At 38.8% G+C, this 21,548-nt stretch overlaps 3 protein-coding genes across 15 annotated transcripts in view; 2 read left to right on the top strand and 1 right to left on the bottom strand.

The window, feature by feature from the left end:
* Positions 1-279: 279 nt before the first annotated feature.
* Positions 280-3,667, bottom strand: LOC143149041 (uncharacterized). 5 transcript variants are annotated; one of them, XM_076316064.1, is made up of 5 exons: positions 3,520-3,667; positions 2,205-2,390; positions 1,318-2,078; positions 1,021-1,172; positions 280-863 (listed from the first exon to the last, which is right to left on the bottom strand). In XM_076316064.1, the coding sequence occupies exons 3-5, from the start codon at positions 2,074-2,076 to the stop codon at positions 458-460; spliced, it is 1,317 nt and encodes a 438-aa protein (XP_076172179.1). In that variant the 5' UTR covers positions 2,077-2,078; positions 2,205-2,390; positions 3,520-3,667; the 3' UTR covers positions 280-457. The 5 variants fall into 5 exon arrangements, with proteins under 5 accessions (XP_076172179.1, XP_076172170.1, XP_076172160.1 ...); XM_076316055.1 differs by having other exon boundaries at positions 2,542-3,649; XM_076316045.1 differs by having other exon boundaries at positions 3,291-3,649.
* Tcs3 (Probable tRNA N6-adenosine threonylcarbamoyltransferase Tcs3) lies at positions 2,878-5,321 on the top strand. 2 transcript variants are annotated; one of them, XM_076316099.1, is made up of 5 exons: positions 2,878-3,202; positions 3,341-4,130; positions 4,255-4,696; positions 4,781-4,959; positions 5,034-5,321. In XM_076316099.1, exons 2-5 carry the CDS (start codon positions 4,016-4,018, stop codon positions 5,303-5,305), a joined length of 1,008 nt encoding a protein of 335 aa, XP_076172214.1. In that variant the 5' UTR covers positions 2,878-3,202; positions 3,341-4,015; the 3' UTR covers positions 5,306-5,321. The 2 variants fall into 2 exon arrangements, with proteins under 2 accessions (XP_076172214.1, XP_076172221.1); XM_076316106.1 differs by lacking the exon at positions 2,878-3,202 and having other exon boundaries at positions 3,294-4,130.
* Positions 5,322-6,472: 1,151 nt separating this feature from the next.
* Shab (Shaker cognate b) overlaps positions 6,473-21,548 on the top strand; it is a 56,873-nt gene continuing 41,797 nt past the window's right edge. For 5 of the 8 annotated variants that reach the window (XM_076313098.1, XM_076312934.1, XM_076313016.1 and 2 more), the window contains exons 1-3: positions 6,475-6,612; positions 6,863-7,056; positions 14,074-15,400. In XM_076313098.1, coding sequence (XP_076169213.1) covers positions 14,300-15,400 — 1,101 coding nt within the window. In that variant the 5' untranslated portion in view covers positions 6,475-6,612; positions 6,863-7,056; positions 14,074-14,299. Of the gene's footprint in view, positions 6,613-6,862; positions 7,057-14,073; positions 15,401-21,548 lie in introns of those variants that run through there. The other 3 variants (XM_076313278.1, XM_076313193.1, XM_076313345.1) reach the window with 2 other exon arrangements.

Below are 21,548 nucleotides of genomic sequence, written 5' to 3'. Positions count from 1 at the left end.
CAAAGAAAGTTATTTTGAGATAAAAGACTACATTTTTAAAAAGAAATAAATATAGAAATAAGTTTTGTAAAATATTGTTAATGCTTCATATTCGGCACACAAAACTTTACTTACTTTTAAACAATTTAATGTATATGACATATAAAAAAAAGAACAAAAATCTTGTATATTAAATTTTACTTAATAAACCGATGAGAACGAGGTTTTTACAGCACAGTCATTCCTTTTATTATAATATATATATATATATATATAATTATATATATATATATATGTATGTATGTATGTATGTATGTGTGTGTGCATGTGTGGTGTGTTTATATATGTGTGTACTTATGTTTGTATAGAGCGTTTGCACACCTTTTGCAGTCCTTTCTAAGCACAACAAATATTACAGTATGTTTTATTGATGACAATGTCTATGAATCAAGAATGATTTTAACGGGCTTGCGAAATTTCAGTGAACAGCATTATTACGTCGACCGCGTCTCTTGCGACTTCCACCAGTAGGACGGTTTGAAGAGGCCCATTGTTCATAAAAACGTTCCGCTTCTAACCATTCTTGATATTTATACCACCATTCTTCCCACTTTATATAGTCATCTAAAGTGAGGTGTCGAAGATATCCCCTCGCTTTATAATAATCGTATCTAACACGAACATCGTCCCAACATTCTAGACCTCTTGGTCCTTGTGCTAAAAGCGATTCAGGATAATGTCCTGGCGGTGGAGAATCATATCCTAATCTTGCAATTCTTTCTTCACCCTCTATTACAACTTTCATTGCATTTTCTCCATCCTTTGTGATACGCATGTTTTCCATGTCACGGCGATCTACGCTCCATTGTGCCATTTTACCAAAGCTGAAAAATGGTTTCATATTCCTATAAAGTGTTAACTTTTGATCAAAAGATTATTACAAATTGAATATATTATAATACTGCTCCTTTATTAAAAAGATTTATCGAATTAAAAATTTTATTTTATAATTGTATAATTCATCATTGTTTCAAATCATACCGTTCTGATAATGTCATTCTAGGTGGACCAACATGCGATGTAGTGGAAGAACTATCGCTGTCTTCACTAGGTGAGGATTCAGGTGGAGGCCTAATCATTTGAGTTGCTCCATGACTTGAATGAGTTTTTTCTACCTTTACAGGTTTACGCATCTGTACAAGTTTAATAGTTACATATTGGAAACAAAAAGAGGACGTAAATAAGATTAAAAAAGGTGTAAAATATAAATAAAGAAATATACTATTGCACTAAAGAACCATAATTTATAGTTATCTACATGAACAAAGTATGTTTTACCAATGGAATTGGATCTGGGACTCGTGGATCCTCTGGGATTCTAGTATGATGCTTTTCTTTGCGTCGAACTTTAGCTTCCTTTTCTTTAATTGTTTTGTAGTCCTTTTGATGACGTGGTGGAGGTTGTGGTGCAGGTGGAGGTGTGCGTGGACGTGGCAAAGGAGGTGATCGTGGTCTAGTTCGAGTCGGTATTACTCGTGAACTTGACGGTACTACTTCTTTCGGATGTGCTCGAGTCCGAACTGGTGTGAGCGATCTTGAACGCGAACGAGAAGGCTGAGCAATGCGTCGCCGTTCTTTTGGTGAACAGACACTGCATGATCGATCAGAACAAGTACTGCCTGTACTTGGACTGCGTGCAGGTCTTCCTCGGGTATGTGATCTCTCACGAGGTGAACGTGGACTTCTAGTTCGAGGACTGCGGGGTCTTGGACTATGTGGACTCCTAGGTCTAGGACTTCTTGGACTGCGAGGGTGTCCTCTGCTGGGTTCTCCACTTGCTGTGCCTCCAACATACAACTCCTTATATCCACTATGTCTCCATCTGTTTGGGTCTCGCTCCTCTACCTCCAAAAGCTTCTTATTCCAATAACTTGATTGAGACTCACGAGCTTTCCGCATTACACTATCTAATTCTCTCCGCTTTCCAGAATTTTCACCGTGTGGTCTGGGCTGTGATACATTGGTATCCATCCGTAACTTACTAGAGCTGCTACCACTACCGCTACCTCCTCTTCGCCTATCATAGTCCCGTGACATTCCTGGAACATAAAACAATATGCTTTTCTTTAATTATTAACAATTGAAGTTATTCAAACTATGAATATTATCTGAATTTATATTTGAAATGTATATACAGAAACATATTAAACACAACTTTTATTTACCTTACAGAGGTGTTACAATGGAAGACACTGGAGGAGCGAAAACTGGTGATCCGAACTCCTGCGAGAGCAGTGAACACGTTAATTCTCAAAACATGACAGAACGGCCATAAAGATGATAATACGTTGGATTAATCGCCATGAGATCGCTAGAAGAACCAGTACCACTCGTCCTTTGGGTCGACTGGCCTAAGTTAAAAATTCTATATGTCACAAATAGGTATCATCTGTAGTGGTCAAGCAGCGGAAAAGTTAGTATTCCCGATCAAAAGCGTTTCTCAGAATTTGAATTCGCGAAATCCATATGTGGTACTGGACATCACCCGTCGCGATGCCTTACCATCGCCATTCTCCGCATGTCCAGAATTGTAGTACGCTTCGATCCACGATCCATAAATGTTGGTCGCGTGGACTTTCAATGAGTCGAACCAAATTCAGAGATCGCCTTTCAAAGGCGTCGCGCACGCGGAAACCGAAGTCTGTCGTGTCCAAGTTTTCGCGCTTTTTATCGAACCGAATACGGATAGGGTGTGAAGTTTATCTCGGGCATTACCCGGGTAATGCCATACCGGCGGCACTCACGTAGCCGATTACGATACACGATAAAACCGCTCGTCAATGTTACACCGATGGTACACACAGGCGAGAAAATTCAATGAACATCGCGGCAAAGCTTTTTCGCTATTTCGTGACATCTTCGAGGATGTCATACGCGGAACGTCACCTTTTCGGTACGCGGCGGAGGATATCTTGTCGCGTACGACTCATAGCCACACCGAAACGCGACACGGAATTTGTGGCTCGAGTAACGGGTACGTCAAGGTCACGTAAAGGCCCGACTGCGCGATTTCGCGACCGGCGGAACTGTATTTCTCGCGACACCATTTCAGATATTACCCGGGTAACACCTTACTGGTGTCGTAACGGAGACCTCGAGAATCGCGGAATATCTCAAGTACTGCTTGAGGAGATAGAGAGAAAGAGAGAGAGAGTCCGAACCGGTATGTACGCGTATAGCCTCCTTCGCTCCTTTCTTTCATTAAAAGCGAAGGTCGGCTCTTCTCGCTTTTTCCATTTGCTGGTACACACCTTTGCACTATTTTTTTTTAACGTGGCTTCACAAAACTTTTACTCGACAGTATACGAATAGATCTAACTCTGGCAGCGCTGGCTGCTACTCGTACCGAAGCGTCAGAGGCGTTCATTCGCTAGCACCCGACGGTCACTTTGAAAATCAATTGCCCACCCAGTGAGCGCTACTCGTGGAATTTCACGACATTCACCGGGCTCAAGAACCTTTCGAGGTAACGACACTCACTTTTCTCACCGCGGCAACTCGCAAACTTGCATTTTCTGGCACGAATCTCGGTGATTCACTTCCGCGTGACGTTCTACGAATGGAGATTATTAAGAAGACTTTTCTTGAAGAGCCGCACCAAATACAGAGGATGCATTCCAAACAAGGTGGATAGCAGATGTCGCTACGATCACTTGGCACTTCATAAATACTTTATATTACCCATGAATGATTTTTATTCTCAGGCTTCTTTCTAATGATATTATGTATCACATTTAAGATATAGCTTACAATAATTAAATTATTATGTTTTCATTTTAATCAGAATATATTATTTATTTTTTTGGACATGTAGTATGTATGACTGAAAGTGAACGAAATACGATTGTACTGCGCATGTGTCTAAGCTTTCTATTGGATGATTAATTCACCCTAATTCACCAACGTGCCAATAATTATTAAATAATTATAAACGTGTTTTCTCAGTGTCTTTTTAAAGTTAAACAATAAAAAAAAAATGGTAATTGCTATTGGATTTGAAGGTAGTGCGAATAAATTAGGTATCGGAATTATTCAAGATCAAAATGTTTTGTCAAATGTACGACATACCTATATTACACCTCCAGGTGAAGGTAAAAATATAACCTTTTATATTCACTTGTAGTTATTTCGTTTAAATATAAACAAACGTGTATTTGTTGTTTATTAAGATTTAAGAAATTATATATACAATTTTTCAAAGTTTGTTTCGAAAAGGATTTCTACCTCGTGAAACTGCACAACATCACAGAAAACATGTTCTTGACGTTCTACAAAAAGCATTGGATGAAGCTAAAGTAACATTAAAAGATGTAGATGTGATATGTTATACAAAAGGACCAGGAATGGGAGCACCATTAACGGTTGCTGCACTAGTTGCAAGGACAATTGCTCAATTACACGATAAACCAATGGTTGCAGTAAATCATTGTATTGGTCATATAGAAATGGGACGATTAATCACAGGAAGTATAAATCCTACCGTTTTATATGTTTCTGGTGGCAATACACAAATTATTGCATACTCTCGACAAAAGTATCGCATTTTTGGTGAAACAATAGATATTGCTGTTGGAAATTGTTTGGATCGTTTTGCAAGATTGTTAAAACTTTCAAATGATCCAAGCCCTGGTTATAATATAGAACAGTTAGCAAAGAAGTAAGTTGTGTTAACACAGTTAGATTTATTTATCTATATATGTTAATTACATTTTTTTTACAATATAATTTTATGCACATATAGGGGAAAAAAGTTAGCTCAATTACCCTATGTAGTGAAAGGAATGGATGTATCTTTTTCTGGTATCTTAAGCTACATAGAAGAACATCTTCCTACATGGCTTGAATTAAAAGAATTTACTCCAGAAGATTTATGTTTCTCTTTACAAGAAACAGTATTCGCCATGTTAATTGAAATTACAGGTATAGTTGCATATTGTACATATTTAAAATATAACCTAAAGAGGTATTATGTATCCAGTCTAAAAACATTCTAGAACGAGCAATGGCCCATGTAAATTCATCCGAAGTGTTAATTGTTGGTGGAGTAGGATGCAATGTAAGATTACAGAATATGATGGAAATTATGTGCAAAGAAAGAAATGCAACCCTTCATGCTACGGATGAACGATTCTGTATAGATAATGGTGTAATGATTGCTGTGGCAGGATTACTTCAGTATAAAAGCAGTGGATATACTCCCTGGACACAAACAACTTGTGTACAGAGGTATCGGACAGATGATGTGCATGTTTCTTGGAGAGAATAAAATCATTCCAAAGATATTAATTCTTTATTATAATATTTTATAAACTATTTTAAATGTTTAATAAGACAATATATAATATTTTAAATAAGACAATATATAATTTTTTTATAAAACATTATCACGAATTTGTCCTTTTCATTAATCCTTTGCACTGTAATTATTTTCCCAATTAAGGAAATACATTATGGCAGAGGTGACTACGGGTGCAAAGGGTTAACATTGATTTTGCCATGTTTAAGAAAAAACATTTTGGTGTGTGTATTTGTCATATGCAGTATGAGTTATCGAAGATTAGAATTTAAAATATCTCCATTCCATTTATTAAATACGAAAAGATATTTGAAAAAGGAAAAATTTAATTCAAAAGTTTAGACAACACAATAAAAATCATATTTTCAAGATATGCAATTGCACAAATTGCGCCCGACCAGGATCTAAGCATGTAAATTTTTCGTGAATCACACGCATTAACATGGTTTAATATAAACTATTATAACTTCTGTACTATGGCAATTAATAACACGATATTTAAAAAGAAAACATACCATATCTCTTTGACAGTATCAAAACACAAAATTTCTTAAAATTTTATATTATATTTAGCTCTTGACTGTTATAAAAATATCCAGTAATATTTTATTGACTTGGGTTACATAAAAATGTTAAATAATAAGATTATTTTTTGAGAAATTTTACCAATGCTACAGAAAATAATTTGTGACTAATGAAATCATTTATAAATAACTGTTTTATTTAATAATAGGAAAATGTCTCATGGAATACACATGATCGAGTTTCAAAAGAGCGATCTTAAATAAGTATATCCTTCGAAAATGATCTCTAGTGTTTATTAACGTTATCTTTGATTTTAAGTTGTATACAGTTAATATGCAATACATTTATAGTGTTGATTTGTAAGCGTACAATATGATATTGTGTAAAAGGATAGATTTATTCGAACGAATTGATGGAACGGATTTCATAGATTTGAATGGGCCGCGTGGTCTCGTTTAACATACCTAATGCGTTACCTTGCGCGGAGCTACATACACGTACGCGCACGCGCAAATCATCATACAGATTCAAAATTGATATCGAGCTATCAGTTTGTGAAAAGAGGAAAGCGAGCGGCATAGATGGAGGTCAAGTTTTCATCCGACGCGCGATAGACAGAGTTGCTTTTTAGTAATCGTCGACGCAGGCGCATATCTGGCTGTAGTCCAAATAATACCTCTGTCGGCGACAGCAGCAGTTATAATAGCAGTAGAATTCGGATCGTCATTGCTACCGGGTACACAATCGGCACCGTTAGTAGACACTTGTATCGTTTTGAATGACTCGAGTATCTTAAGATAAAAAAAGCTGTCTGAAAAATTCTGGTTTAACACGAAACGACTGCAAAATATTATTAAGCTTTGTAGTATACAATTTTGGATGTTTATTTGACATTGTTTTGTTCGTAAATTTTGATGAAAAGAGATAAACGTGATATTACTCTTGTCTTATATTGCATCTAAACGTACAACTATGTTACATTGTCCGTTTCCTAATCGATAGACGCGCGAACGTCGATTGCAGCGCTTGGTGTGGAACAAGTGGCAGTACGGTACCCTCGTCACTGTTCGTCACTGATCGTCACTATTCGTCACGGTGCATTATTCGTCGCGGTAGCCACGACAAGATGTAGTGCTACACCATGGTGCACAACGTTTTGTCTTCTGGAACAAATGGTGTCCGTGTTTAAAGCAGAGGTAAGTCGCAAAGAATTGTGTGCGACTGGTTTGATTCTACTACCTTACATCTATTTCCGTATAGTAGCTACTTCATTATAGCATCATACCGGCACGCGTCAAATGCTGTCCCCGAATAACGCGGGTACAGACCCAGATAACTTGAATCTCTCAGCTGCTCGCTCTTGAAAGTGTCAAAAATGTTGAAGTCTACGCTCTGGTTTAACTTCTTTTTAGAAATTTAACTATCACTGCTACAAATATGGGTTTCAGATATTTTACGACAAGATCGTGTTAATCGTAAAAATTCGATAGTGATTCTGTGTAAGCTGTTTGTTTGTGATATCAAGATCCTATCATTTTTATATACCAATTACTGGCATGAATATTTAACACTCGACTCTGTACAACACAGCATCTTTTCATAAATTCGAAAGTGTAAATCTCTGTTACTTAAATCGAAGTATTCCTTTAAAAATCAGTGTTTCTATAATGGGGAAAAATGTCAGTTGGAATTATGTTTTTACTGAAGAGCAATACTTTGCAGTTTTACGGGATGAAATGATTATGTATTATGATTACGAAAGGCTGACGATAACAAGGTGTGTTATAAGCAATCAGTTTCATTTGACCTAGAAAATAATGAATAAGACTAGAATGGAAACGCATTGTAGATTTTGTTCGTAAGAGCGTAATGTATTCTGAAATGCAGGCTGTAAATAATCGTTCTTTACTACTGCCCGGTAACGCTTACCATCCATCTTTACTACTGTTACCCGCGACGGTATGAATATGGTCGTAAAACAGACTCGTTATGGTATCAAATATGCGTTTAAATCAGGGCTTCGTTAGACGTTTTGAAATTTTTGCATTTAGTATTTTTCATAATTTATGTACGGTTCTGACCACACCGGGGGATTTGGATCCGGAGCGACGTTATTAAAAGCAAAGAATTCGAAACTGGCGTATCTTACGACACTTCGGGAATATTTTTGTTAGCCATACAACATCGTATTGACGCTTAGCCAAAACCCAGGCTCTGTGCATTAAAACAATACGTGAACAACGAGTATTTAAATAATACGGATCGGAATTATGCACGCAACGTTCGCCCGGGTTACGATATCTCGACAAGGTTTTCGTTCGCAACTACCTACATACATAACCTCCGACCTGTCAAACGGCGGACATGGATGACGATCGAAATGTGCCCGAATAATAACGGGTGATATTAATTCAATCGATAGCGAAGAACATTGAGCATAATAAGCACGGAGCCACCCTGCGATGTAAGAGGGAGAGCTGATTTGGAATTATGCCACGAATAAATGCCATGCCTTGACATTTACGCTCTCCGTTCGAGAGATCACGTGACTCGAGAATTAATATTTGGCATTTCCATTGTTATCTCACGGAACATTACGAATTTCGGGTGTTTCGGTATTAAAAATACTCGTCGTTCTCGAATTGCAACAGAAATTGCCGTCTAACGTGGAATACTCGAAATAAAGATGTTCTCCTCGAATTGCTTCGTAATGTTGCGTATCTAGATTGATTAAATTTATGTCTCTTCTTTGTTACTCTCAACGTCTTACGCGGTGTTCGCTCGGTATGCATTACTCGGACATTAATCTACGACTGGGTGTACATTTCTCGTGTCGTTTTCAGTGTAGTGTGAAATTTCATTGTTATATTCGTGGAGAGTATCTAAGAAGACTCAAACGGTCACTCAAAGATCGGAATGTTCCGTTTCGCGCAGTTGTTTCCGCCCACACGGATCGATCTGCGCAAAGTAGATACCGGACTGTACTCGAATAGAGCTTCCAGTATTGGTTCTAAAAAGTCGTGTAAAGTTGCAAGGGCGCGTTGTGTACCTACCTGACGGTGTCCCTTCCAGGGATGACATGTGACTAAATGTATTTGCGACACGCTGGCTATTTAGCTGGGTCACTATGGGGGAAAAGGATCGATTCTCTCGCCCTCTCTCTCTCATTCTACACCCTTCCGTTTACAGGAGGAAGTTCGTTTATTCGTTGATAGAGAGTTATCCAGATGTGTTCTCGCGTGCGTTTACTTTGCCATTGGTATGTACGAGTAAACTTAGACTGTGCCCGTGTAAGGGGCAAGAGTCGGAGTTGTAGAAAAATTTACGATTCGTTGCTTCTTAACGAATATTTCTCCAAACCATGCAAAACGTGCTTGTTTATATTACAATTGACATCGTCGATGTGATAATGGTTGCCATCGTGATAGCTCGTTATGTCTGTGTTTGATTGCATTCAGAGCTTTCTTACTTATTGCGAGACTGCATTCATTTGGTTGTTTATTTAGTTCCTGCACAGTGTTTCCGTCAATAATGAATAATTAATAATTTGGGAATCGTGTTTAAAATATTGCTTTCCGTGTCTCCTTTATGCCGATCAATTCAAACTGGTGGTCCGTATCAGAAAATCATGAATGTATAATAATAATGATTATAGTAATATATAAAGGAAGTGTGAATAATGTGAAATGGAGTCATAAAATAGTAAAGTACACCGATACTGTTTATATAAATCATCTGACATATACAACATTTCCAGCAAACAAATAATATTTGAAACACAAATTATTTAATTTATCAAACTAAACATAACAAACCTTAAAATTTCTATCCGTTTCTGTTCAAAGTGGGAGAAGTGTCCTTAACAGTAGGAACAATGATTGTCCTCTTTCATTTTGATTGATAGCACCCTACCGTTTCCTACGAACGTAAGTTTAGTCGATCGAAGGTATTATTTCCAGAAACGTGATTCAAGACTATACAACGATGCGATCGTGTATTTCGCGACTGAAATAACTTCATAAAAGCCAAAGTGTAATATCTTTTTCGTTATGTAAAAATTGTCCACGTAATACGTTGCATCTGCATAGAGCTGCCATTAAAGTAACGTTATGTTGATAAAAGTGACGTGACTTGTCAATTTATTTCGCAGCTACGCGGTTGAAATTTTTATCAGTTATTTGGTTATTAAACGTTTCGATTGAATATTTTCCTTCTCTCGTGCAAAATTTGTATTCCAGTCGATTGGCGACCGATTACACGCTTATTGGTACTCGATTACCAAAATTAGAAGTTCGTCTTCGCTCGTGTTGCAACAAAAATTTCGGTACACTTTCAAAGAAGTGCAACGAAATAATAGACACTCTCGCGATACTTTTTCATTTTTAAAATTGATGCAACTACGTGTCACAGCCACTCAAAGAGTCAAGAATTAATTGCGCCCCTTAGCTTCTTCCTTGGACAAACAATGGTACAGTTGAACGACCATTGCCCGCAGGGGATGATTTAAACCGACCAAAGAAATGCAAAAACTGTAGTTGAATGTTTTACTAGACGCTTCACTGTAGACTTAGTCACATGCTTTTTAATTTCGAGGTCTTCGAACTTTGCCTTGTGTGACCTCATCCTTTAGTGGAAAATTATTTTTGGATCTCTCTGTATTCTCTTTGCCCGTTTTTATGTACCGCTACAAATTAACATTACTAACCGTGGCTAAGTTTCGAGCTCCTACTATTTAGTAAAGAGCAAAAATAGTTCTTTCATCACAAATTAGTTCTATCAACTGTAGTAAAAATAGTTATAGCTGGCGCTACACGTCTGCTGGTCTGTCTTCTCATCGGGAATGATTGTGCGAGGTTTCATCAAACTATGCATTTATGGCATTCGTTGTTCGTTGTGGACGCGGAAGTTTGGGTTAGGTAAACGATACCAAATTTGTGCATTAAAAAACTAGGTCGAACATTACAATCCCAGCGATTAAATTATGCCTGTATTTCGTTTCAATGTTAATTATCAATTACAATTATTCAACGAAGATAATTAAGGGTTTAAGCGAAAACAATGAAAATTGTAGTATTTGTACAGAGAAGTAGGTCATCGTCGAATCAAGAATCGTTAAGAATCGTATCAACTGGTCGTTTTTTTGTTACGAAAAAAAAAAAAAAGAAAAGCTCATCTCTTTTCTTCGCAGGTAACGAAATTCGAATAACGTATACGTGTGAAATTTTAATCGAAAAATGTGATCTTTGAACTTGGACGAAGGAAATGTTTCGAATAGCACGCGAAATTGGGTCAACTCGTACGAGTCAAGTATACCGCACCACCGCTGTTGTTTCTTTCTCCTTCGTGTGTAACAATATAAACGACTCTTACGTAAATAGTACGTGTACGCAATTTTACCTCTACGCGATGTAGTGTTGCTCCGTTAAATGTATCGCGTGAAAATTTCAAGAGTTTTCATTTTCTTATCGTGCATGGTTAATGGCCATTGTAGCTCACAGCATTTCGTCAAAGTAATTGCTCTCGTTACATACTGATCTAGACTTTGCACGAAACCACGTGCGATTGAATCAGGACTATCGAGACAGGTGCTTTACGCAGAGAATCTAGGTCAGAGAGTATTAACCTCGCATATAAATAGTACTAGCCGTACATAATGTTTGTGGCAAACACTTTTCAGGTTACCTTTTTCAACTCCCGCTCTTTGTTTTTTCGGTCTCGCTTTATTTTTTGCCCGACGAAGCGATGAAACGTTTTCCCTTGTTACTTACGAATGCGTGCGGTAATGAAAGAATACTTAGCCATACGTAACGAAAATAGGTGCGCGGACGATGATATCAGGTTTGAAATTTGGCCTCATTATAAACGACACACTCCTTTCTGTCGCTTGCAGCTAGCGCGGATCTTTATGATTTCTATGCGAACAAAATAATACACCCTTTTCGAAATAACTTGGATTTTGTTGAGAAAAGGGGTAGCAGACTGCGATTCGAGGAATGTTGAAAGTGACTTGTATCGTTCGGTTACGTTTTGTATCGTGTGTACGTACGCGTGCATCGTAAAATATCTATTAGTAACATTATCTCGATAAATTTGATCAAATATTATTTTGTATGTATTATTGCGACAATAGAGGATTCAGTCATCATTGTTACATATATATATTTTTTATTCTATCGTGCTTTGATAGGAACATTCTGTAATAGGGATTTATATATTACTTTAGCGATTCGTTTTATTTACAAAATACATAAATTAAAATAAATTTCTTATCGGTCAATTCCCTGCTAAAATCTTACGATTTTTTATACTTGATAACGTAGTATTTTCTGTGTCGTTTTTTTTTTTTTTTTTTTCAAGAAATAAGCACGTAACATATTGTACGTTTTGTTCACGCATGCGCATACAATAGTAGCATTCATAACGGACATAGTAAAAATACACCTGTGCGACGCAAAGTTTCACAAGTTTGCAAACTGCAAACGTGCAACATTGTGGAACATACATTATGAATAATAGAACATACCACAACACTTTGCTAGTTTTAAAAGTAATAATTTACGTTCACCACTCGGGGCTACAAGTTTCAAAGTCTCGATGTTTCATATTTACGTCTTACGAGGAGAAACTTCGGTATTGTAAATAAATTATACCTGTTCGGTATTGTAAATAAATTATACCTGTTCGGTATCGTAAATAAATTATACCTGTTCGGTATTGTGAATAAATTATACCTGTTCCGTATTGTGAATAAATTATTCGTCTTTGAAACCCGCAAGAATTGCAGATTGAGCTTTCAACGCTTTTACTAAATAATTTAAATCATTCAATGTGTCACTTTTTAAATACGAATCGATACAGTTAAATCGATACAGTCACATCGACTCCGTATTGTTAACCACGGTCTGTGCATATACTTTTTACTTCGAACTAAAGCCTAGAATGTTAGAACGCGTACAGCGACTACAAAAGGTTAGCATCGGTTCGTTCCGGTGGCGTTCCGACAATTGTACTCTTCCCGTTTCTACATCGATATCAATGAAACACGTTCGAGCGTGTTTCGATGTAGAAAATTGTGTCGAGAGTTTAGAATTACCTGTCATTAATAAAATCGCATTTTGCTTTTTTTATCGTCCCAATTGCATCGACGGTACATATCTATTGAACACTCATCTTCACAGACGTACAATACTCGATACGATTTACGATACATTATATTGGGTTGTACGAAAAGTCGTTTCGTTTTCCAAAATGGAGAATATATAATTTAATAAAATGTTTATACGCTCTACAAAAATCGTATTTCATTTTCACAAAAAAAAAACGAAACGACTTTCCGAACAACCCGATATTATGTCACTATATACAACGAACTGAATGGAACTTATTATCAAATTATCCTCAACTTGACGTATTTAATCGATCAACGGGCTAATTTCTACGTAAAGTACAATAGACAATTTACTCAATATTCAATAAACCAATTGCCGAACTCTTGTTACTCGATTACCATCGACTAGAGAATATCCATGTCACGTACACCTAGAGGAGAAACTTTCTTGTATCAATAATTACAAAAACTCACATTGCAAGAAAAAATGTTAGAAAAGAAAACACGAGAAATTTGTCGTCAAACGTACCACCAATTCGGTACACCCCCCCCCCCCCCCCGCCATTCAATGGATTCACGTAGAGAAGAAACTTCCTTGTATCAATAATTACAAAAATTCACATTTCAAGAGAAAAGTCAATTGGAGATCAAAACACGAGAAATTTATCATGAAACGTAGCATCGATTCGGTATCACCCCTCGATTCAAGATGCCACGCGTAAGAAGAAATTTCTTTGTATCAATAATAAAAAAAATTCACATTCCAAGAAAAAAAGTTAGAGAATAAAACACGAGAAATTTGTCATCAAACTTACCACCATTTCGGTATCCCCCTTTGATTCAAGATGCCGTGCATCATACAAAACTTACAAAACTTTCTTGTACATACAAAACTTCCTTGTATCAATAATTACAAAAATTCACATTTCAAGAAAAAAGTCAATTGGAGACCAAAACACGAGAAATTTGTCATGAAACGTAGCATCGATTCGGCAATCCTCCCCCGATTCAAGTATCGGGGAGAATCGTATCGCGAGAATTTCAAATCTATCGTTTGACGAAAGTGTTCAGGTTGGCCTAACGTTACCCCGTCGTCTCGTTTCAGATTATGGCGCGGTTTAACCGGGCCAACGCAAGAGGACAGACGTAGGTACGGATGAAGCGCAAGAAGGGTAACGAGGCCGAGGAGGAGGAGGAAGACGAAGAGGACGAAGAAGAGGAAGAATATTATCGTGGTAGCGACGAAGTGGGGATCATCGGTGTTGAGAAACGGAAACTCGTGGCCATAGCCGGCGTGACAGTGTCGTCCACGTCGTCGGCTGATACGTTTCATGCTGAACAAAAAGAGGTTCGAGGAGGTCTCAACACTGGCGGACGGGGAACGTAATGGGAGCGCCGTGGTCACGGGCCCGGTGCTATCGTCGTCGTCGTCGTGCACGGTGCCCTACATCGGCACCGACCAGGGCTTCGTGTTCGAGGGTGGCGGCACGACGACGTTGCAGCGGGCCGGTGCAGCCGGTGTATCCGTCGCTAGCCGCACCGGTAGCGGAGGAGGAGGAGGGGGAGGAGGAGGTGGAGGTGGAGGAGGAGGATCCCTTGGAGTCGGTCTGGGAAGCGGTGTAGGCATAGTAGGGTCAGGGATTATTATGAGCGGAGGAGTAACGGGAGGTGGGATTGCTGTTGTCAGTGGAGGAAAAAGTGGTGGAGGAGGTGGTGGAACGAACAAGGAGGTACGTTACGCTCCGTTCTCGTCGTCCGTAGGACCGGCCGGTTCCGTACCGGCGGTTAACCTGCCGCCGCCACCTCTGCCACCGCCTCTGCCACCGCCGCCGCCGCCGCCGCCGCCACCGCCGCCGCCCCTGCCGCTGCAGATGCAGCAGCAGCGTGCCTTCTCGAGGTCGATGACGTCCCTACCGCCTGAACCGTTCATGATCATGAGATCGAAGGCCCTGAATCGACGGGTCTCGATCAACGTCGGTGGCGTTAAACACGAGGTGCTATGGCGTACACTCGAGAGGTTACCGCACACGCGTTTAGGCCGTTTGAAGGACTGCAACACCCACGAGGCGATCACCGAGCTATGCGACGATTACTCGTTGATCGACAACGAGTACTTCTTCGATCGTCATCCGAAATCGTTCAGCTCTATATTGAATTTCTATCGTACCGGGAAACTCCACCTCGTCGACGAGATGTGCGTGTTGGCGTTCAGCGACGATCTCGAGTACTGGGGCGTCGACGAGCTCTATCTCGAAAGTTGCTGCCAGCACAAGTATCATCAGAGGAAGGAGCACGTGCACGAGGAGATGCGTAAGGAGGCGGAGTCGCTCAGGCAACGGGAGGAGGAAGAGTTCGGCGAGGGACAGTGCGCGCAATATCAGAAGTGGTTGTGGGATCTACTGGAGAAGCCGACCACGTCCATCGCCGCAAGGGTGAGTTATTATTGTCAATGGTCGCGCGTCACGGTGCGTCTACCGAATCATTCGTACGAGAACAAACATGTGATCGTGTTGTGCGCATCGGTTTAAGGGATCGTTTCCTTCGTGTTTTTCTTTCTTTTTTTTCTTCTCTCTCTCTTATATACATATATATTTGTTTTTCTTTTTTTTTTTACTTTCAAATTCTTTTTTTATCTCATTATCCCGGAGCAATGAATTCCGGTGGAGAAAAATTGGGATGGTATTCGGAGATATCGGACTCTTCGGGGGAGTGGAATTTGAACTTGAGCCAAGAAGCTCGGGTTGTCGCAACAACAGTGTGTCATTCGGCATTGACGGAACCCTCCCGGCCCCGTGGGGTCGTCGTTTGTTGACCGTGTTTCAAATTCTTTCGTTTCTCGGCCCGTTTAAGACCTAGTTTCTAGAGGACGTTCGAATGCAAAGAAGAAAAAAAAATGAAAAAAAAAAAAAAAAAATATACATATATATCAATATGTATATGTATATATTTCGATTCGAGTTCTCTGTTCGATTTTTCACGCGGCGACAAACGTCAACGCGCGATCCAACGGGTAACGACAATCGAATTTCTCAACCGCGCATCGAGTCGCGTCATCGAGGATAATTTTAAACCGAGAATCTTTTCGCGGTCATATTCTCGCCCGGATACAATCGGTGAACGGTTTCGATCGATTCGCTCTTGTCGCGCGAACAAACGCTACCGAGGATTTTTCGGTTCGTTGTACGCGCGATGGCAACGCGGTGTATCGCATCGCGCGTTCGTTGAAAAATCAATCTCGTTCCGGTAAACTATTCGTGTTCCGTGTCTTTTTCTAATTTTTTTTTTTTTTTTTTTTTTTTTTACGCGAGAATTCGTTGAAAATTTTTCGAACAATGTAATACTTACAATGTCTCCACGTTTACAGTCTGTGCCGGAGCCTTAATCCGATTAAAGGTATTATTAAGTTGATAGTAGAGCATCGATTCTACGTAGCTCTCATATAGACAGAAATGTAGTGAGAACGTTTGCGACGTATGTGATTTTTTGACTTAATCTCACTGTAGATCCTTGAACCAAGATAGCGGGAGTCAATCAATCGGGTTTGGATCCTGGCTTTTCGTCGTTTCGATAGTAATCGTCGATCGTCGTCCCGTTCAAAAATTTTGTTTTTTTTTTTCTATTTTTTTTTTTTGTTTTTTTTTTTCGCGTTCCGTTGCGACACGAAACGGGAACAACCGCCGTGCGAGGAAAAAGAAAAAAGAAAAAAGAAAAAAAGAAACACTAACAACGAACGTTTGTCGATTTGTCACCTCAACGAAACGAGAGAGTACAAAGCGCAGCTTCAATAGTGATTCTTGCACGACTATCTCTAGTGTGTCATTAACAATTTCACGCCGTTTTAACAATACGTAGCATACTTGTGCATATTGATGTATTTGTCGATAAATTTTTGATCAGCTTTTTCTCATTAACAAAAACCGTCTATATTGCATCTAACGCAGTACAATTGTAAATAGATTTCTTCGTTTCCCTGTCGTCAAAGCCAGATCGAAATCACGTGCGTTGATCCGAGCATAGTTTGTCGATACTCATTAATCAGATTCGAATTAGACGTATTATCATCTCGATGTATAGTATCGATGCATTTCGTTTACATCATTGATCAAACTTTTTATCCGCTAGAGTAAGGTGTAAATATATACATGTGTCCATAACATGTACAAGTAAATATATATATATATATATTATATATATGTATATAATATATATATATATATATGCACCACATATGTGTATATGTACAGAAAACGTAGAAACAGACACATAATATAACGTACATAAGGCGTAATTGTAAAATAGAAAGAGTTCGTTGATATAAAATAGAAACACTGTTGATTGATTTCTCAATACCCCCGGTTGTGTCGATGTCTGTAATGTGTATTTTATTTTTAGGTGGTGGTTAACAACAATGTTTACTAATCTCATTGTTACGTAATCCAGCTTTTTAGTTCTTAGCATTAAATTCCGCGTCTATTAGCAATTATCCCTGACAATGTTTTCTGGCCCCTCGATGATAATGGGAGTGCATAATACGCGATTACCAGGTATCACGTAGATTCTTTCTCGACACCGCTCCCTGTGAGATGTCATAGTAACTTCGCTACTGGCGAATTCAATTCGATGTGTACGCATATATTCGCGTGTGAACAATTAACTGCTGTTGAAAATGTAATGGAAATCACTAACGTTTCTTGCTAACCGATCGAAGTAACGAAAAAAAAAAAAAGAAAAAAGAAAAAAAAGAAAAAAGAAAAAGACCAAGTCCAGCATCGACGCAACGAATCCGACGTCGCGCGAAAAGAAATATCACTATTACCGTACTTGATCACACACTCAATATCGACACAAGAGCACGTGGCTTCCGCGTAGAAACTAGAGAAACAATGATATCGACCGCGAATTAGAACCCGTAGGCTGAACATGTCTCGATATTTCTTTTCCCGTGCACGTTGAATTCGCAGCGATAATACGATTAATATTATTGAAAAATTAACCACGAAAGAGAAACTCCTGAGGCACTCAAGCGGCGCAGTCTCATATATCAATACTTGCCATACACACCACAAACAATACACATTGCACACACTGTTGCTCGGAAATGAAACAACACTATGCGGGGTAATGAAATAGCACCTTGTATATTTCCTTACCGATCCCAATGTCATTGCAATTTTCTGTCACACTAAACGTATTAAATCTGAAAAACTTTCTCTAATCTGTTCCCTAATGTTATATATATATATATATGTATATGTGTGTGTGGACGTCACGCCCGATGTGATATAATTTTATCATTGCTTTGTCCGACATAACCGTGATCGACGTACGGCATGCGAACGCTTCAATGGTGGACGTAAATGAACATCCTTGGCCGTAGAATATTTTCGCGGATGAGTCGCTCTCTAGAATATCCTCCTCACCATACGTCCAAACGTTTCTCCTTAATGCGTCAATATTACGGAATGTATTGATTTTCCACTATATTTAAATCACGTGAGGGCCGTGTCGGTCAATAACTGTGGCTACTTTCTGAGAGCACATGGGGTATAGTCATCGGTGATATGGATACTGGTTCTCCGCACAGATCTTAATTTCTTCTCCATGGCTTCATCGGACCGCGTTAAACGAACGAGTGCAATCTCCGTGTTCGAGGTATCGGTATTTGCGGTCAGTTATTCGTTAATACTCACCGCAAGTGATTTTTCAATGCCAAGAAAATTTTCTTTTTTTTCGTACGGGGTAACGATAATGCAACTGCACTCCGTCGAAGTGCCATGGACTCTGGGTCGCGTAAATTTCACCGAATCGAGTCGAGTTTTTTATCGATTAATGTTCATTGGGTTCGATGTTGATTTCACCGGGTAATAATAATGCAACTGCACTCCGTCGAAGTGCATTTTAGATTCTTGTTTCTCGATTCGTAACGATTGATAACACGTACGGAGATTTCACTGTACAATGGCCTCTGGGAATCTTCGATCGCGTAAATTTGACCGAATGGAGTCGAGTTTTTTATCGATTAAAGTTCGTTGGATTCGATGTTGATTTCACGATACGAGAACAAAGTGCAACGAGTTTGTACTCGAAACGAGCTGATTTCATCGAATTGCAGTCGGTACGTGGTTCAACGATAGTTTAATAACATTCGATTCAATCTAAAGCACTCTTATCGAAGTAGTTTCCGGTCGATGACATTTTTTTTTACCGAACATTCGGATGTACATTGTTGCGTAACGTTTTATCCGATACTGTGAAAAGTTGAGTAGTTTGTAAAATATGTATTTAAATTATTCGTGTCGCGTAAATTTATCTACTAAACAACGAGTACGTACAGTAAATTATTTCATGGAACTTTTAAACGAGTAATTAACTTGAACGATTTAATTCGGATACCGAACGGTTCTAAAGTTCGCAAAAGATTCACACAGGCCTGATATCGCGACATTAAAAGGGCACGTACTAGTTAACGCGTAAAGTCGAAGGTCATTTTGTACATACAAGAGATAAAGTATCAAACGACTCTCAAGTCTAATTGCTGGGTAATTAAATGTTTTAGGGCCGCGTTCTCTCGACGAGGGACAATCAAATCTGCTGTACACTGTATATTTCCAAACACCGTGTGTACATATGTAACATACATATAATGAAATTTATACAAATGTATGGATATTTTTTACAGTATGTTTGCACGTCTAAGGGAAGCTTTAGCCCGTATGATTTTTATCAACAACCGAGTTCTCTGATCGTATTACTTTTACACGCACAACTTACGATACCACGTACGAATATTAACACACGTGTACGATATTAAATATCGAAGACAACGTTCGTCCCATTCTCTTCTTAGCGAAACGTAAGTTTATGTCATTTAAAAAAACAAATGATTGTGTACCGCCGACTGTGTAGTATTTTAATCGTTGAGAAATAGTTTTTTGCGTCGAGTTGCTGCGATTTCTTACTTTACGTATTTTTCTACTTGTGGCTTGAGTCTTTTGTAAAATATAACTCTAACAAAATCGATTCGTATTGTTCAGTAGTTTCTACTTGTATTTTGCTTCGCTTGTATCGAATGAAAAAAGAAAAAAAAAAAAAAAAGAAATGACGCGCGCTTTAAAGTGTTAACCAGTATGGCTCTACCTCGAATTGAGAAAAAAAAAATGAATACTTCTTCGCGCAATACGTGCATCGTGGGTGTTTGAAATTCAACGAACAATGAAACGTTGACGAGAGTTTTCGTTAGACGCGAGATCAAGGCATTTGAAATTTAAGAGGGCGCAGCCTGAAAATCCACCGTAATTGGTGGATAAAAAAAGAAAGACTCCGCGAAGACTCGCGTAAACACACGTACCTGAACGCGTCGTAATGAACACCAATCTCGAAATGAATTATTATCGTGGCACGATTGCGGGAATAAGTGGAAGCTGTGAGTAATATAGCACCGTATAAGTTTTCATAAACTATGAAAGAGTGTACAGATGGCTTGTCGTTACGCGCATTAGTTTTCTTGGACATTGGTAACGATCTCGCTGTAATTTGCGACGTACGCCAGTAATTTGGCTTCGTCATTCACATCAATCCACGACCTGTTTTTTCCTTCTGTATCTAATCGAGCCACAATATCATCGAAATATCGCACCACACGGCTTATTTGCAACGAATCTTGATCATCCTGCACACGAAGTGTTTCGCACAAGCTTGCTCCAACGCAAGGTAATCGATTGTTTTTATAGTTGTGCCGTAAACGTAGGACGTACTGAGCGAGTTCACGAATTTTCTATCATTAACGTTCTCCAGACAGAAGAGAAGCAAAAAGAAAAAAGAATAATAACAATAACGAAAAAAAAAAAAAGATAATAACAGTGACGGAAAAAAAAAAGAAACAAAATTGGTGAGTATGTGTACTCGTTAGTTTCATTTCTTTGATGGAGAAGCATCGCGATTCATTGCATGAGAAAACTGCGGATGCAACATCCCCCTACCTCCCCCTCTTTTAACTCTCTTTTCTTCTTCACCGTTTGCTTTTAAATTTGCATTCAATTCAAACAAACACTCGGAAGCCGAGCGATTACGGTACACGTAATCCGGTAAAGTTTTCTTCGACGGGAAAGATATTTTACAAGAGTTTGATCAATTTTTTTCTTTCGAGTGAACACGATCCTAGCAGCTTTCCGAAGTACGGCCCCGAGTACGATTTTCGAAAGTAAGAAACTAAAACTGTAACGGGATGTTTCACAGTGGTTCCTTTGTCAAACTTTTGTGCTCCTTCACTTCCGAGTGTACGCATTTGTGTTATTCGCAGTATAATTATGCGAAGCGGAGCGCCTATGTTTCTTTATGTTAAACGAATCGGCGAGTTTTGCTAACTTTCTCGAAGCGACGAATTGATTTCGCTTTGTAGCGATTGCACTAGCGTGGCAAGGTATTACATACGTATATTAATTATACGATACAATTAACAGAGAGCATTGGCTGCGAACCAGTTTTCGGGGCGGTTTGGGGGCACTTTCAGATTTAATCGTGGGTGGATAAAGGGAGCGGGGTTTTGAAGGGACTTAAAAAGCAAAAAAAAAAAAAAATGAA

This window comes from Ptiloglossa arizonensis, chromosome 1, assembly GCF_051014685.1.
Source record: "Ptiloglossa arizonensis isolate GNS036 chromosome 1, iyPtiAriz1_principal, whole genome shotgun sequence".
Taxonomy (NCBI): domain Eukaryota; kingdom Metazoa; phylum Arthropoda; class Insecta; order Hymenoptera; family Colletidae; genus Ptiloglossa; species Ptiloglossa arizonensis.
Note: the sequence above shows the minus strand (reverse complement) of the source record. Positions and strands in the feature narration are given on the sequence as shown.

What these genes read in the sequence shown, in the direction of transcription:
- LOC143149041 (XM_076316064.1), bottom strand. Translation starts at nt 2,076, where the DNA reads ATGTCACGGGACTATGATAGGCGAAGAGGAGGTAGCGGTAGTGGTAGC. An exon ending in TCCCAGATCCAATTCCATTG is followed by an intron (nt 1,173 to 1,317) that starts GTAAAACATACT and finishes AAACTTGTACAG; the next exon opens with ATGCGTAAACCTGTAAAGGT. An exon ending in AGAATGACATTATCAGAACG is followed by an intron (nt 864 to 1,020) that starts GTATGATTTGAA and finishes ACCATTTTTCAG; the next exon opens with CTTTGGTAAAATGGCACAAT.
- Tcs3 (XM_076316099.1), top strand. Translation starts at nt 4,016, where the DNA reads ATGGTAATTGCTATTGGATTTGAAGGTAGTGCGAATAAATTAGGTATC. An exon ending in TATTACACCTCCAGGTGAAG is followed by an intron (nt 4,131 to 4,254) that starts GTAAAAATATAA and finishes TGTTTCGAAAAG; the next exon opens with GATTTCTACCTCGTGAAACT. An exon ending in CATGTTAATTGAAATTACAG is followed by an intron (nt 4,960 to 5,033) that starts GTATAGTTGCAT and finishes AAAACATTCTAG; the next exon opens with AACGAGCAATGGCCCATGTA.